The sequence below is a fragment of the Alternaria conjuncta genome (assembly GCF_024043145.1).
Source record: "Alternaria conjuncta strain BMP 0040 chromosome Unknown scaffold_9, whole genome shotgun sequence".
NCBI classification, from domain to species: Eukaryota; Fungi; Ascomycota; class Dothideomycetes; order Pleosporales; family Pleosporaceae; genus Alternaria; species Alternaria conjuncta.
In genome coordinates this window covers 1-13,088 of record NW_026250098.1, presented here as the reverse complement: position 1 = coordinate 13,088, position 13,088 = coordinate 1, and the positions used below count along the sequence as shown (strand labels likewise).

Below are 13,088 nucleotides of genomic sequence, written 5' to 3'. Positions count from 1 at the left end.
CGCCAGTCATATCCACTTCTCGCCCGGCCTCCCTTCTCCAAAGCCGCTTATCCACCACCTCTTCGTTTGCCGATTTAGCGGCGACGCCATTTCCACTTTCCTCGGCTAGGGACTCCAAAGATACAGTTCTACCGTGAACCAGCCTTCATTACTTCTTGCTCATACTTCGCGATCTACGAAATCCGTCAGAAGTTCCTCACATTATTGACAGCTCACTGCAGTTACACATTTTCATGACCTCGGAAGCCACGTTTCCATTACCATATCTCAAGCCTTCTTTTCTGCACCCACACCAAATCGCATTGGGTCCTCTCTTGTTTCAAACACCGTCTAATTGTCACAGTTGCGCTATCGACAAAGGCTGCCAAACTTCTGGGGTTCTCTCACCTCAGGCTTGAACACGTCCCGCGCCACGACGCCCAAGGGACTCACCTGGACACTGGACCGCTTAGTGGATCTATGTTGCCCCACGAGGTATAACTACTGCTACTTCTTACTTCTTACCAGCACCTTCTCTTGCACTACTTGCTTCGCATTTGCTTCAACAGCATTCGATATCTTTACGACGCCTTGCCGATGGGACTAGCTTAGGATGGCAGACGAGAGCATGCCACCCAGGCCGGAAGTCGAGTTCGACTTTAATCTTCCGCACGGCATTGACAACGGAACAGAGACGCCAGCGATTGATGAAGACCCACTCAGCTCGGCAATTCACGACGCTGTCATGCAATATGACCACGACTATCATGACGGACAAGACCATGCGGATGTCTCACACCAAAACACCGAACCACACGATCATCCTAATGCGCATGACGAGAACTCAGCTCAACATAATATGAACTACAATACCCTCGAGGAAGGTTTTTCCGACGACGAGGATGCTCCCAAAGCATTCGACCGCTCTTGGACTGCTCATCAAGCTCGGAGGTCTTCGCCCAAAAGTAAGAAGTCGCCGAGAACCGAGGATGGCGACGATGAACCCAGTCCTAGGAGCAAGAAACCGCGCCAGTCAATTTTCGGGGGCTTGTCAGAGGAGGTTGAAGAAGACCATTTCGACGATCTTCTCGAAGAACAGCCCGAGGATCGCCTCATAGATGAGGAAGTAGACTTACCTGAGACGGAGGTGCCCAGACAAAGTATCGGCAACCGCATGTCTAGTCTCAATCTCGACCAAGAGGAGAGAGAAGCCGATCCGTTCGAGCAGCAATTCAACCTTGGCTTTGAGCAACCCGGAGACTCCGACAGAGAAGGCATGTCTTCAAGAGGATCTCCAGCGCCATCTGACGGCGAAATCGTCATTCCCCCAGATACACAGGTGAGACTGTTCATTCTATAACCACTGTCACAGTCAAGTACTTACTTTACCAGCCGGCCTATGGATTGCGACAAGGCATCGACCGAAAGAAGACCTACACTTATGTCGATCAGGATGCGTCGGGCAACTTTGATCCCGCGCAAGAGACACAGAACAAGGCACTGAAACTGAAGCAAGCGAAGGCTGCCAAAGCCGCCAAAGCTGCCCATCGTTTCAAGAAGGGGAAGCAGCGCGCATCTAAGGAAAACATCATGAAGTGCATTGTCAAACTGCGCTTCGAAAACTTTGGCAACGTAAGGAACGTCACCAACGAGGAAGATAACTGGCCAGAAGACTGGGAGGACATTGATTCTGAAGCTGAGCATGAACTGCAAGAGTATCGAGATTTCTTCCGCCGCAAGACACCCGATCGCATCATGCAGCATCCGATTGAAGATCCCCGCGCCGAGGTCGATGATCTGACAGGTCATCCAGCAGCGCGAGGCTGCACATCCTGTCGCAACAACGACACGAACTGCTCCCTAGTATCAGGCGGTACGTACCCTTGCGACGAGTGCTTTGATCTCGCCCAAGAGTGCGAGCCAATCATCTCGCCTACCGAAAAAGGCCGCTGCAAGCAATGTGTTGAGGACCGCAACGAGCGCTGTTCTTTTGAAGATGAGCCCCGCCAAGCTATCTGCGACAATTGCGCCGACAACGAGTACATATGCGAAGCGCTTCCGCCGTTGGGCTACCGCGCTGAACGGATTATCATAGATGAAATCATCTATACCGAGAATCGGCCCCACATACAATGCACGCACTGTCGCCTGGAGAAGAAGCGCTGCAGCCTGAAGAAGAAGACCGATAAGCCCCCGTGTAAGCGATGCAAGAAGAACCACATTGGCTGCACCTTCCAAGACATCCCGAAAGTCGTCAAAGAGAAAAAGAAGAAGGTGCTGGGACCGACCGAGGGAGATGCGCCGGAAGTTGCTGTCCCTGACCACGACTACTTTACCAAAGAAGATCTTGAGGATCTGTATGGAGAGGACGTCCCGATGTTCTCACGCTCTCCTACCCCCGAGCTCGAGATGGAAGACGAGGCTGGCCACAAGGGTCAGCTGACGAAGATTAAGACCTGCTTCGCGCATCCTATTCAGTTTGGCGGACAGAAAAACACTAGCGACTGCAATTTTTGCGAGATACCCAACTTTGGGTTCACTGGGCTGTTCGAGAAGGAAGTACACGTGATCCGTTGGCACAATGGGATGGGATACACCGAAGTTGGCGGTGGACATGCGGAGAACAGTAACGGCGGTACGACCATGTGCCAGGATTGCACAATGAGTAAGCTCCATCTCTTGCTTTTATCCAAAAGAGTTTTGTACTTCACGGTCAATTTCACTAACAGCTCCACAAGGCAGAGTGCAGATTGTGGCTTGCCCAGGACACGAGATTCAGCACATCTTCCCCAACGGCATGACCCCATATTTCGACCAGACAGCCGCCGATCTCCTAGATTCTGCTGAGACACCAGCAGGCTGTCAGCAACAACTCCAACGCTGGTGTTCGATGTGCTTCACCCCTGCCACGTTCGTCTGCCGTACGCACCAGGTTTCACTGTTCGATCAAGAGATTGAGGGATGCGGGTTGAAGCTCTGTATCGGCTGCCAAGTCAGGCTCACACAAAAGTTCAGCAACGACAGTAGCCTTATGGCCGAGACACTGGATCTTGAGCCGAAGGCTAGCGCGGATGAAGACATGGATCCTGAGAACAGCATGGTGGTCAGGGCGGACGTTGGTTTCCTATGCCAGGAAGGTTTGCTTATGAGAAGCCTTGGACATGAAGCGGAAGAGTCGGAGCTCTGAGTCGAGCTACTGGGTTTGGTGTGTGGATAGCGGAAAAGGCGTAACGGCGCTATGGATGCGCGAAAGCTTCGGCGTCATGCGGAGCCAGCATCTTTCTCGTTTCTGGCTTTATTACACAATCTCATTCTCTATTTCAATATATACCGCTCTGCTCGTCTCGTAGTATTCTCTCTATGTAACAGCTTCATGATGTTCTCACCCTATTGAAGGGAAAATTTGAACAGGTGCATTGCAGCCTACAATGGTTTCCAAATGTATCTTTATAACATATAAACGTGATGTAGGCTTCATAAATTGTTTTTAGTTTTCCGTTGACATGGGTGTTATGGGCAAGCACGTGTTCGCGGGCTTTCCTCCGCGCCAGCTATGACGTATGCGATCCGGCGCGTCTCCTTCCTTTCCCAACCTCTGCCTTTGTCAACGGGTTCAACTCGGATAACGTCACTGGCAATTTCGCCCAGCCATTGATGCGATTTGCTCTCTTATGCTCACTCAGCAATACTTCCAGGCGACTTAACGAAGTTCCGATGGCAGCTCTAAAGAAAGACGCGGTACCTGTCGCATGACTTCTGAACATGTCAACTCTCGAGGGCAATAACAACTTCATATTTCATCGCACACTAGATCGACTAATACTCAAAGCCAGCCGCCTTCCGCTCCTCAACATCCGTCTCAAACGGAGCCTCAGCCTGCGGCGTAATCCTCGCCAAATGCCTGCGCGCGCCATCATCCCAGTCGAGCAACGCACTGTGCGCCGTAACGCGATTATCCCAAACCACAACCGTACCCGGCGCCCACTTGACGCGTGCCTGGAAGTCCTGTCCTTTTGCGATATGGTCGTACAGGAAGTTGAGTAGGAAATCCGACTCCTCTTTCTTGAAGCCCACAATACGTCGACTAAACTGCGGGTTCACGAAGAGCGCTTTCTCGCCTGTCGCAGGATGTGTCCGCACGAGCGGGTGGATTGAGGTTACTGGGTCGCGACGCACGATGCCGCCGCGGTTCTTGCTGTTGTCGGCTTGCTCGACGGCTGAGGTTGTGTTAGTATCTTTTCGGAGCGCGTTGTTTGGCGTCGAGGCTTACCTGAGTGAACGACTTTCAAGCCGTGCAGTCGCTTCCTGAACTCTGGCGAGAGTCTGTTATATGCTACCGCTTGGTTCGCGAACAAAGTGTCACCCCCTGCCGCTGGTCCATCAAGGACATACAGGAAGGTAGTACCAGGTGGCTGCTTTTCATACGTCACGTCCGAGTGCCAGGTAATCGAGTTGGTCCGCTCTTCAAAGAAGTCTCGTGCCGTGGTGTCGTCAGTACCTCGATGGACGAGATGAACCTCAGGATAGCCCTCAGGAGCACCTGATGTAGGATGGATATGGTGTCGACCGAAGTATCCACCGAAAGCGAGTGCGTCTTTGATTGGGATGTCTGCGAAGTCCTGATCGCGGAACGCTACGACCTTTTTCTGGGCGACGAACAGTGCGAGTTCATCTTTTCCGGCATCCGTCAGCTTGCTTAGCTGGACACCATGGACTTCAGCGCCAATGTTTGCTGTGATGTCGGCGACAGTCGCGTTCGCCAAGAGGTTAGGGAACGAAGGGTCGGCATCTTTTCCGTGTTCAGTGTGCTCGAATGGCTCCCATGGTGGGTACCTGAGCCGCTGATTAGTCTCCGGCACCATTGACGGTATGTCGATACTCACTTTCTGCCCTTCTCATTGTCCCAAGTCGGGAGGTAGTGCGGATACTTGGCAGGTGCATGCTTCTCAGTCCCACGCAGCTCGAGTTCCTTCTGGAAGACCTTCGGGCCACCAAAGGCAGCTTCTTTGTACTGACCAACTCCAGACTTGTAGCCGACAGTAGTCTGTTCGGTGACCTCTTCGATGAGTGCGGGAGCCATGTTGCTTTCCAACGGTTTCACGTAGGGTGATGGTGAGGAGCGTCAATTTGGAAGTCTATCACATCACCTATGAAGCGGCCTTATATGTACGAATTGTATCATAATTGTGAGTAGCAATGCTTCATTCCGACTCGACATTGGCTACGCGCAACCCCGCTCTTGCGAATTCAACGCCAAGTTGCCACAATCATCGGATGTCGCAGTCAAGTAATCTATCTTGGCGATCCAGTGAGGTTGACTGCCGTGATATGCCCCGATCAATCAGCGTGCGATCAGATTGCATCAAGCATGCACTGTATTGCTTCATACTTTCTTCCTACACCAGACTAACCGCGAGCAGCAAAGACCAACGGGTTGTGCAAGGCTTCTTGCAACCGAACCATCCCACGCGATGTCGAATATACCAAGACTCTGGCGTCAGTGTTATCTCCGAAGGCACCGTCGCAGTAGTGGCGGATATGTTGTTCCATATCTATGTCGCCAACACCCCAGCCAATCACGCAATCCATCATCGAAAGAAACTACGACGAATCAACTCCAGACATACTGAACAGAACCACTCGACCCCGCTGCGAAATAACATCCACTGTTTGCGTGCTCGTTAGATTTGGCGGCACGATTGCCGCTGTCAGTTCCGCGGCCAGTATCAGAATCCAAGTGTAACCGAGAGGCGCAAAGATGGCGAAGATGCATTGACAGTCGGTGGATACACGGTCATCGTGCGTTGCAACGCTAGCAAAATTGCGAAATTGTTGCTCTGAAAGATGGAAACCCAGGAGCTTTGCGCATGGGATGGTTATCGCGTGGGTCAACGAGCGAGAGAGCGCCCACAGATATAATGAGAGCGCATCCTCATAACACTCTCAATATGAGAGTACTTCATTGACCTTGAAGAGCAGCTCAAGTTCCAAGATGGTCGCCAATAATACTGCTGACGACTACCCCGTCGATAGCAAAGTGATTCTCGACACTGCGGAAAGCGACAACAACAGCGGCACGGCAGTCAACACATCTGGTACCAAAACAAGATATGGCACGACCTTCATCTCTTCAGACTTGGGAAAAGACCGAAACAGGCCCGTCGATTCCTACGAAGGCATCCATCGATACGATCCGGACTTCGTCTGGGACAAGCCAGAAGAAAAGCGTCTCGTGCGCAAGGTAAACGACATCATTCTTCAAGGATTAACGAAGCCCATCGCTGACCTACCCCAGATCGACAAGCGCATCTGCACCTGGGCCTGCCTGATGTTCTTCGCCCTCCAACTCGACCGAGGCAACATATCGCAAGCGCTCAGCGACAACATGCTCGACGACCTCGGCATGAACACCAACGACTACAACTACGGGCAGACCATTTTCTACCTCTGCTTTCTATGCGCTGAACTACCCTCGCAACTCATCAGCAAGAAGCTCGGGCCCGACAATTGGATTCCTGTTCAGATGGTCAGCTGGAGTCTTGTGGCTAGTTTTCAAGCTTTTCTGAGCGGACGGAGTTCGTTTTTCGCTTGCCGCGCGCTGTTGGGGTTGATTGAGGGGGGGTTTATTCCGGATAATATTCTTTACCTCAGTTATTTTTATACGGGGTGGGAGTTACCTGGGCGGTTGAGTTGGTTCTGGGTGAGCTACCAGTCTACTCAGATTGTCTCTGCCTTCTTCGCTTTCGGCATCTTGCGTCTGCGCGGACACAATGGCATGGAGGGTTGGCGTTGGCTATTCGCTCTCGAGGGCATGCTGACAGGCTGCATCGGCATCGCATCTTGGTTTTACCTGCCACCTAGTCCGACACAGACTGCGAGTAAGGCGTGGAATCCGTTCCGTGGAAAAGACGGATGGTTCAATGAGAGAGAAGAGAAGATTATGGTGAATCGCATACTGAGGGATGACCCCAGCAAAGGCGACATGCACAACAGACAAGGTCTGAGCTTCCGCATGCTGTGGGACTGTCTCAGGGACTACCACATGTGGCCAATCTACCTCCTTGGCTTATCATGGACAATACCAACAACACCCTCAACAGCATATCTCACGCTCCAACTCCGCTCCCTCGGCTTCGGCACCTTCGAAACCAATCTCCTTACCGTAAGCACCCCCCTTCCCATCTTCCCATCTCCTTACTACGACTAACACACCCCCAGATCCCCGCATACGTCCTCTTCATCCTACAACTCCTCTTCTGGACCTACATATCCGAGCGCTTCAACCAACGCTTCCTCGTCGGCCTGATGTCGCAAATCTGGGCCCTACCCCTACTCATCGCGCTGGAACTCCTGCCTGCAACCGCGTCGCCCTGGTCCCGCTGGGTCCTCTCAACCCTCCTCGTCGGCCACCCGTATATCCACGCTATCCTCGTCGCCATCACATCGCGCAATGCCGGTGCCGTGCGCACGCGCACGGTGGCGAGCGCGCTGTACAATATGTGTGTTCAGGCGAGTAGTATTATCAGTCAGAATATCTACCGCGACGATGATAAGCCGCTTTATCGGAGGGGGAATAAGGTCCTACTTGCGATTTGTGCGTACAATTTTGTGTTGTTTGTTGGGGCGAAGGTGTATTATGTGAATGTTAATAGGAAGAGGGATAGGATTTGGGAGGGTATGACTAGGGAGGAGAAGGAGGGGTATTTGGAGACTACGGAGGATGAGGGGAATAGGCGGTTGGACTTTCGGTTTGCGCATTGAGTTGTGGTTCTTTTGCGTTGTGCTGTTAAATAGATGGCACTGGGCACCGGTGTGTAAACTAGCTGAATTAGGTATCGCGCAGCCATCGAGACTACCACGAGCCGCTCAATACAGATCCATCCACTTTACTGGGCCTTGAAAACATCGTGATCTTGCATGTCCCGTATAAAGTACGTAGCACAACCATCTCGTGGTCACTAGATACAGGAGTAACGACAAGATCGCCTTGCTGTAAGATAGACGTCATCAACGTCATAGGCCATTTCCTACATGTATAACACGAACGATTATCTCAACGTGCCCGAAATTTGAACAATAAACCGTACCGGATATTACTAGATCTTTCAATCCTCCCTAAACTAGAGTTTCAACCAGACTAACACCAAAATTGCCATCACAACCACCATGCCAACAGCCCTCATAACAGGCGCAAACTCCGGCATCGGCCACGCCCTCGCCAGTATCCTCATCAACGAAGTCCGCAAGAACCCCCCACCTCCATTCCCCTCTCTCCCTTCAACAGCCTAACAAGCCCCCATCTAGGACTACACCGTCCTAGCAACAGACCAAACCCTCGGTCCAGCCCTAACCTCGCTTCCCTGCGAAACCCACCAGCTCGACGTTTCCTCCCTTTTATCAATCCAGTCTTTCGCCCAGTGCATCGGCGAAGACACACCGATTGACCTCGTCCTCCACGTCGCTGGCGTCATGGAAAGACCTGAGGACGATGCACTCCGCACGGTTGATTTGGATGGACTGCAGAGAATGTTTGCGGTGAACACTTTCGGCCCTCTGCTCCTGACGCAAGCGCTGTTGCCCAATATACTCAAATCCTCGTCCCCGAAGATCGCAGTGGTGTCGAGTCGTGTGGGTAGCATGGCGGATAACGCGTCGGGGGGCCAGTATGCGTATCGCGCGAGTAAGGCGGGGGTGAATAGTTTGTTCAAGAGTATGAGTGTGGATTTGAGAGAGGATGGTGTGGTAGTGTTGGTGCTGCATCCGGGGATTGTGAAGACGGGGTTGGATCCGAGGCATAAGGAGGGAGTGGAGGTGGAAGGGGCGGTGGAACCGGATGAGGCGGCGAGGGGGCTGTGGGATGTGCTGGGTAAGAAGGGGATGGAGAGTACGGGGAAGTTTTTCCATAGGAATGGGGATGAGTTGCCTTGGTGATAGGGGTTGGTGTGGGAAGTAAGGGTTGTGGGTTTGCTTGTTTGCATATCCATTGGGTTTCGTCGAACAGGTGATGTCGTATACATCTCGCAATCGTACAATCCGGAAAAGAGGAACAACAAGAAAAGGCATAGACGCCACCGTCGGTATACACACGCAACCCGCAGACGTATCCCCCAAACACAAGAAAGAACAAGACACAAAACGTACACATACAACACCACCTATCCAACCCTCCCACCCCTTTTCCAAACCCACTCTTCTCATCACCCCTACGCACCCACACCCGCAACACTCACACCCCCTCCGCCCACATTCCCCATCCCAACACCCATCCCCAACCCCGTCCTCGTCCCCCCCCTCGGCCCCACAAACCCCTGTCTCTGCCTCCCCGTCCTCCCCCTCCCCAACCAATTATACTTCAACTCCTTATTCAAGCGTCCAATTTTCTCTTGTGCATCATCGCTAGACTGTAGAGAGACGAGTACAGACACGCATTGCAGCATGCGGCCGACTGTTTCGGTGACTTTGGTGCTGTCCATGGGGGTTTGGCGGAGGGAGGAGGGGGCGTTGGAGTTTGAAGCGAAGTTGCTGTGGGATGTTGGGGGTGGATGGAGGTGGGAGATCGTTGGGTGGAGGGCGTGTTGGGCGTTTGAGGAGGAGGTAGGGTGGTTGAGTGATTGGGGGTGGTAGTGTGGCGGCGGGTGGGAGGATGGGTTTGAGGAGAAGGAGCCAGCGGATGTGTTCGACGTCGCACGTGAGCGTGTACTGTTTGCGAATGTCGAACTCGTCATACTCGTCGTACTCTCCAGATAGCCCGCACTCGACGTACTCGTCGAATTCAGACTCCCCATCTCCCCCCCTCCACTCTGTCTCTCCCCCGCGCCCCCAAACCCACTCCCCGCCGTCCCCGGCCTATGATCCGGAATCGGACTCGGACTCTCCAACCCCGCATTAAGATTCTCCAGACTAAGCCGCGAGAAAATCGCCATGAGCGCTTCATACCTCGGCAGAATAACAATATCCCTAAACATAAGCAGCGTAATCCTCCTAACCTCCAGCTCCCCAAGTATAGGTATATTCCTATGTTCCGGACTCTTGGTATTCATCTCGTCAGGCAACATGACGCCCCAGAACTCGCCTGCCTGGGCACTCGTCATGATGCCGCTGCCTCTGAACTCGAGGTCGAGGGGGAGGAAGACGGCTTGCAGGAAGGGGAGGATGGTGGTGAAGACTACGAGCCACATTTCTACCAGGTGTGGAATGAGGCGGTCGTCGGGGACGTGGCGGAGGGTTTGGTCGAGAGAGCCGAAGCCGGTTTGGAGGAGCTCGTTTAGGTCTTCGATGAGGATTATGGGGGACCGTTTGTGGATGCAGCGTTTTATGTGCACGGTTACTAGGGCGTTGAAGTCTTCGACCGGGGGTCGGGGGTCTTCTCCTTCGAATATTAAAAGTACTCGTGCTTTTAAGAGTGGCCAGGCGTCGTCGGGCGAGAGGCCGTTGATGCCGAAGGAGCTGCCCAGGTGAAGCATCTCTGTTGTGTGAGAGATAGTTTGGCTGGGCGTGCTCATGTTGGGGGTTGTGGTTATGCTGCTGGCTAGAGACGGCCATTCTGATCGCTCGGTGCTAAACGACTGGTTCCGCTCTCGATATGGGGGTTCGAGTTGCGCGTCTAGAAATGCGGCGGCCTTCTCTTCCTTTTTCGCTCGTCGGAGATGGCGTCCTCCATGCCGGAGATCTAGACCGGTTACTGAATTTGCAAAACTACTTGAATGCCCTGGCGATGAAGGCGCGGCGAAGGAATACAGCGGCTCTGGTGCGCTAGGGTTTGTAGGCTTGGAATTACTGCTCGCAGACGACAATGGCAGTGCGAAGCCATCCTGGTCTTTCAACTTGTTCTTCTGTCGTGACAAGAAGTGGTGTTTATGCTTCTCCTCTTTCCTCTCGGGTAGAGAATCATTCCGTGGAGGTACTAGCGTGGATGTCGACGCGTTGGCAGAAGAGTACAAGGAAGCATTACTGCTATTTGTCGCCGAATCAACCAAGCTCGTCGTCGACCCCGCCATCATCATGCGATTCAGCGCCTGTGAGCTATGAATGCCGATGCCAATCTTGCCCGGCGACGGTAGCGCCTGGTGCTTGCCATCCAACCTATTATCCACCTTGATGTTCTTCGGCTTGGACGAGAACAGCTTCCCGCCTATCCTGCTCTTCCCCTCCTTTGGCTTCTGCAGCTGCGGTGGCTCGGGCGTCGACACCAACTTAGGCGACGCGTGTGGTTGTTGTGTCCCTTCAATGCCAGGCGAGTTGAGCGGACTCCGAGGGAAAGCCGCGTTCGCAGCGCTCGTGGCGGCCATCCTGCCTCCCCCGACACCATTCGAGTACGTAATGCCATTCGTCCTAAACGTGACCTGCGCCGGCACAGGCGGCGGACTCATGGGCTGGCCCCGTCCTGCAGGCGCAGCTTCGTTCGGAGCGGGTATCGTGGTGGAGCGCTTGCGATTGTGCTGGGGGTTCGAGGCATATGCGGCCTGGGCGGCGATCTGCGAGGCAGTAAGATGGGTCTGCGAGGCCATGGTATTGTCTCGGTCCCGTATAGAGCCCTCCTTCATGGAGCTCAGACTGGGCTCGAAGTAGCCCTGGGAGCGCTGGCGGGGGCGGTGTCCTAGATGCGCGCCAATGTGACTCTGGCTCTGTGTTGCATCGCGCACAATGCCGGGACGCGAGTAGTTCTGCGCTGGGGCGCCGCGCGAGTCTGCGGACGTCGGCGACTTTGCGGACGAGGGCGAGAGTATCGAGGCGGGCAGGGGAGAGCGGCGCTGTTGTTGTTGTTGCTGCTGCTGCAGCGTGGCGTGGGAGCCGTCCGAGTCGGAGTCGTCGAGCGAGGGGCGGTGTATCGAGGGCGTGTGGATGGATGGCGTCTGGGGAGGGGGTGAAGAGGGCGCCATCGTGGGCCGTCGCACTGCAGGCCCTCTCGTATTACCGCGTGTGTTGCTTTTGCGACAGTGTGGCTGTTTGCAGGGACAGGGTGTAGAGGCGGTGGCTGTACGTCTGGCCTGCACACACGGGACGGATGGAAAGTGAATACGGGAGGAGTGAAGCAGAAATTCGTGTCTAGTCGTATTCCCTCATGGCCTGCATGGAGAGAGTAGCAGATACAACGTTATCCAAGCTCAGGTGGAGTCGTGGGAGGAGCTGACGTGCATCCTACTGCCACTGTTACATGCGCCGTTGATGGATCGACGTCGCGTGGCCGTGCTGTCTCCACCCCGAGCCGCTTGACCCCGCCTATCTTCAATTCACCTTCACTCTAACACTCCCATAAACCAGCTACAAATCCAAAACACCATCACACGCGCCCAACCACACACCCAACATGCCCTCTCTAACAGCGACCTACACATCCCCGACCTCGGACCCCCAAACCTTCACCTCCGAACTCCCCGCACTCGCCTCACCACCCACAACCACCGATCGCGTCGCATATCTCGATGCCCTCTCCTCGTCCCTAAAAACCCTCCAGGCAGACGTAAACGCATTCCTAACGCAAAAAATGGCCGACGACAAAGCCGCCGACGACGCAAAAGACGAGGAGACATATGGCGAGGAAGTCGTTGATGAAGACTGAGAGTCTCTTGCATTAAGAAGGCGCATTCTTGACGGATATACATTTTAACGACAACCTCTTCTGGGCTATACTATACCACACGACAAGACCAAACCTACCGCCACCCCGCACCCCCCGTCCTCCTCCCGTTACTCCCTCCAAACCCACCACCACCACCACCACCAACACCAACACCCCCCCTAGCACACCCACTATGCACAACCCCATTATCCGGAAACACCCTAATCGCACTCCCCCCAAACCTCTTATGACAAACACTACAATGCCTCTCCTCATCAATCACCACCCTCCTATTCAACCCGCCCGGCACCAACCTGCCATACGCATCCCTCTTCTCCTCGCCCCCCAACAGCACCGCCTTCTCCACACCCACCTTCTCCACGCCCCTCAACCGCGCTGTGATCCTCTCTTCATTGAGCAAGGAATTCGCATTCCGGATTCTGCCGAAGAAATAAGATTCTAGGTCCTTAACGGGGAGAGAAGGGGGGATGAGATCGAGAGTTGTGGCGGCGGGGAGGCGGGCGCCGTGTTTTGAGAGGAGGGAGAGGGC

The 13,088-nt window shown here is 54.0% G+C and overlaps 5 protein-coding genes across 5 annotated transcripts; 3 read left to right on the top strand and 2 right to left on the bottom strand.

The window, feature by feature from the left end:
* Positions 1-592: 592 nt before the first annotated feature.
* J4E85_006441 (uncharacterized protein) lies at positions 593-3,166 on the top strand (the record flags this gene model as incomplete). Its single annotated transcript, XM_051470679.1, has 3 exons — positions 593-1,318; positions 1,372-2,644; positions 2,718-3,166. The coding sequence occupies 3 exons, from the start codon at positions 593-595 to the stop codon at positions 3,164-3,166; spliced, it is 2,448 nt and encodes an 815-aa protein (XP_051324889.1).
* Positions 3,167-3,795: 629 nt separating this feature from the next.
* J4E85_006440 (uncharacterized protein) lies at positions 3,796-5,059 on the bottom strand (the record flags this gene model as incomplete). Its single annotated transcript, XM_051470678.1, has 3 exons — positions 3,796-4,196; positions 4,250-4,812; positions 4,863-5,059. The coding sequence occupies 3 exons, from the start codon at positions 5,057-5,059 to the stop codon at positions 3,796-3,798; spliced, it is 1,161 nt and encodes a 386-aa protein (XP_051324888.1).
* Positions 5,060-5,971: 912 nt separating this feature from the next.
* J4E85_006439 (uncharacterized protein) lies at positions 5,972-7,740 on the top strand (the record flags this gene model as incomplete). The annotated part of the gene is made up of 3 exons (XM_051470677.1): positions 5,972-6,220; positions 6,275-7,141; positions 7,198-7,740. The coding sequence occupies 3 exons, from the start codon at positions 5,972-5,974 to the stop codon at positions 7,738-7,740; spliced, it is 1,659 nt and encodes a 552-aa protein (XP_051324887.1).
* Positions 7,741-9,182: 1,442 nt separating this feature from the next.
* Positions 9,183-11,858, bottom strand: J4E85_006438 (uncharacterized protein; the record flags this gene model as incomplete). Its single annotated transcript, XM_051470676.1, has 1 exon — positions 9,183-11,858. The coding sequence occupies one exon, from the start codon at positions 11,856-11,858 to the stop codon at positions 9,183-9,185; it is 2,676 nt and encodes an 891-aa protein (XP_051324886.1).
* Positions 11,859-12,286: 428 nt separating this feature from the next.
* On the top strand, positions 12,287-12,538 carry J4E85_006437 (uncharacterized protein; the record flags this gene model as incomplete). The annotated part of the gene is made up of 1 exon (XM_051470675.1): positions 12,287-12,538. The coding sequence occupies one exon, from the start codon at positions 12,287-12,289 to the stop codon at positions 12,536-12,538; it is 252 nt and encodes an 83-aa protein (XP_051324885.1).
* Between the last annotated feature and the right edge of the window lie 550 nt (positions 12,539-13,088).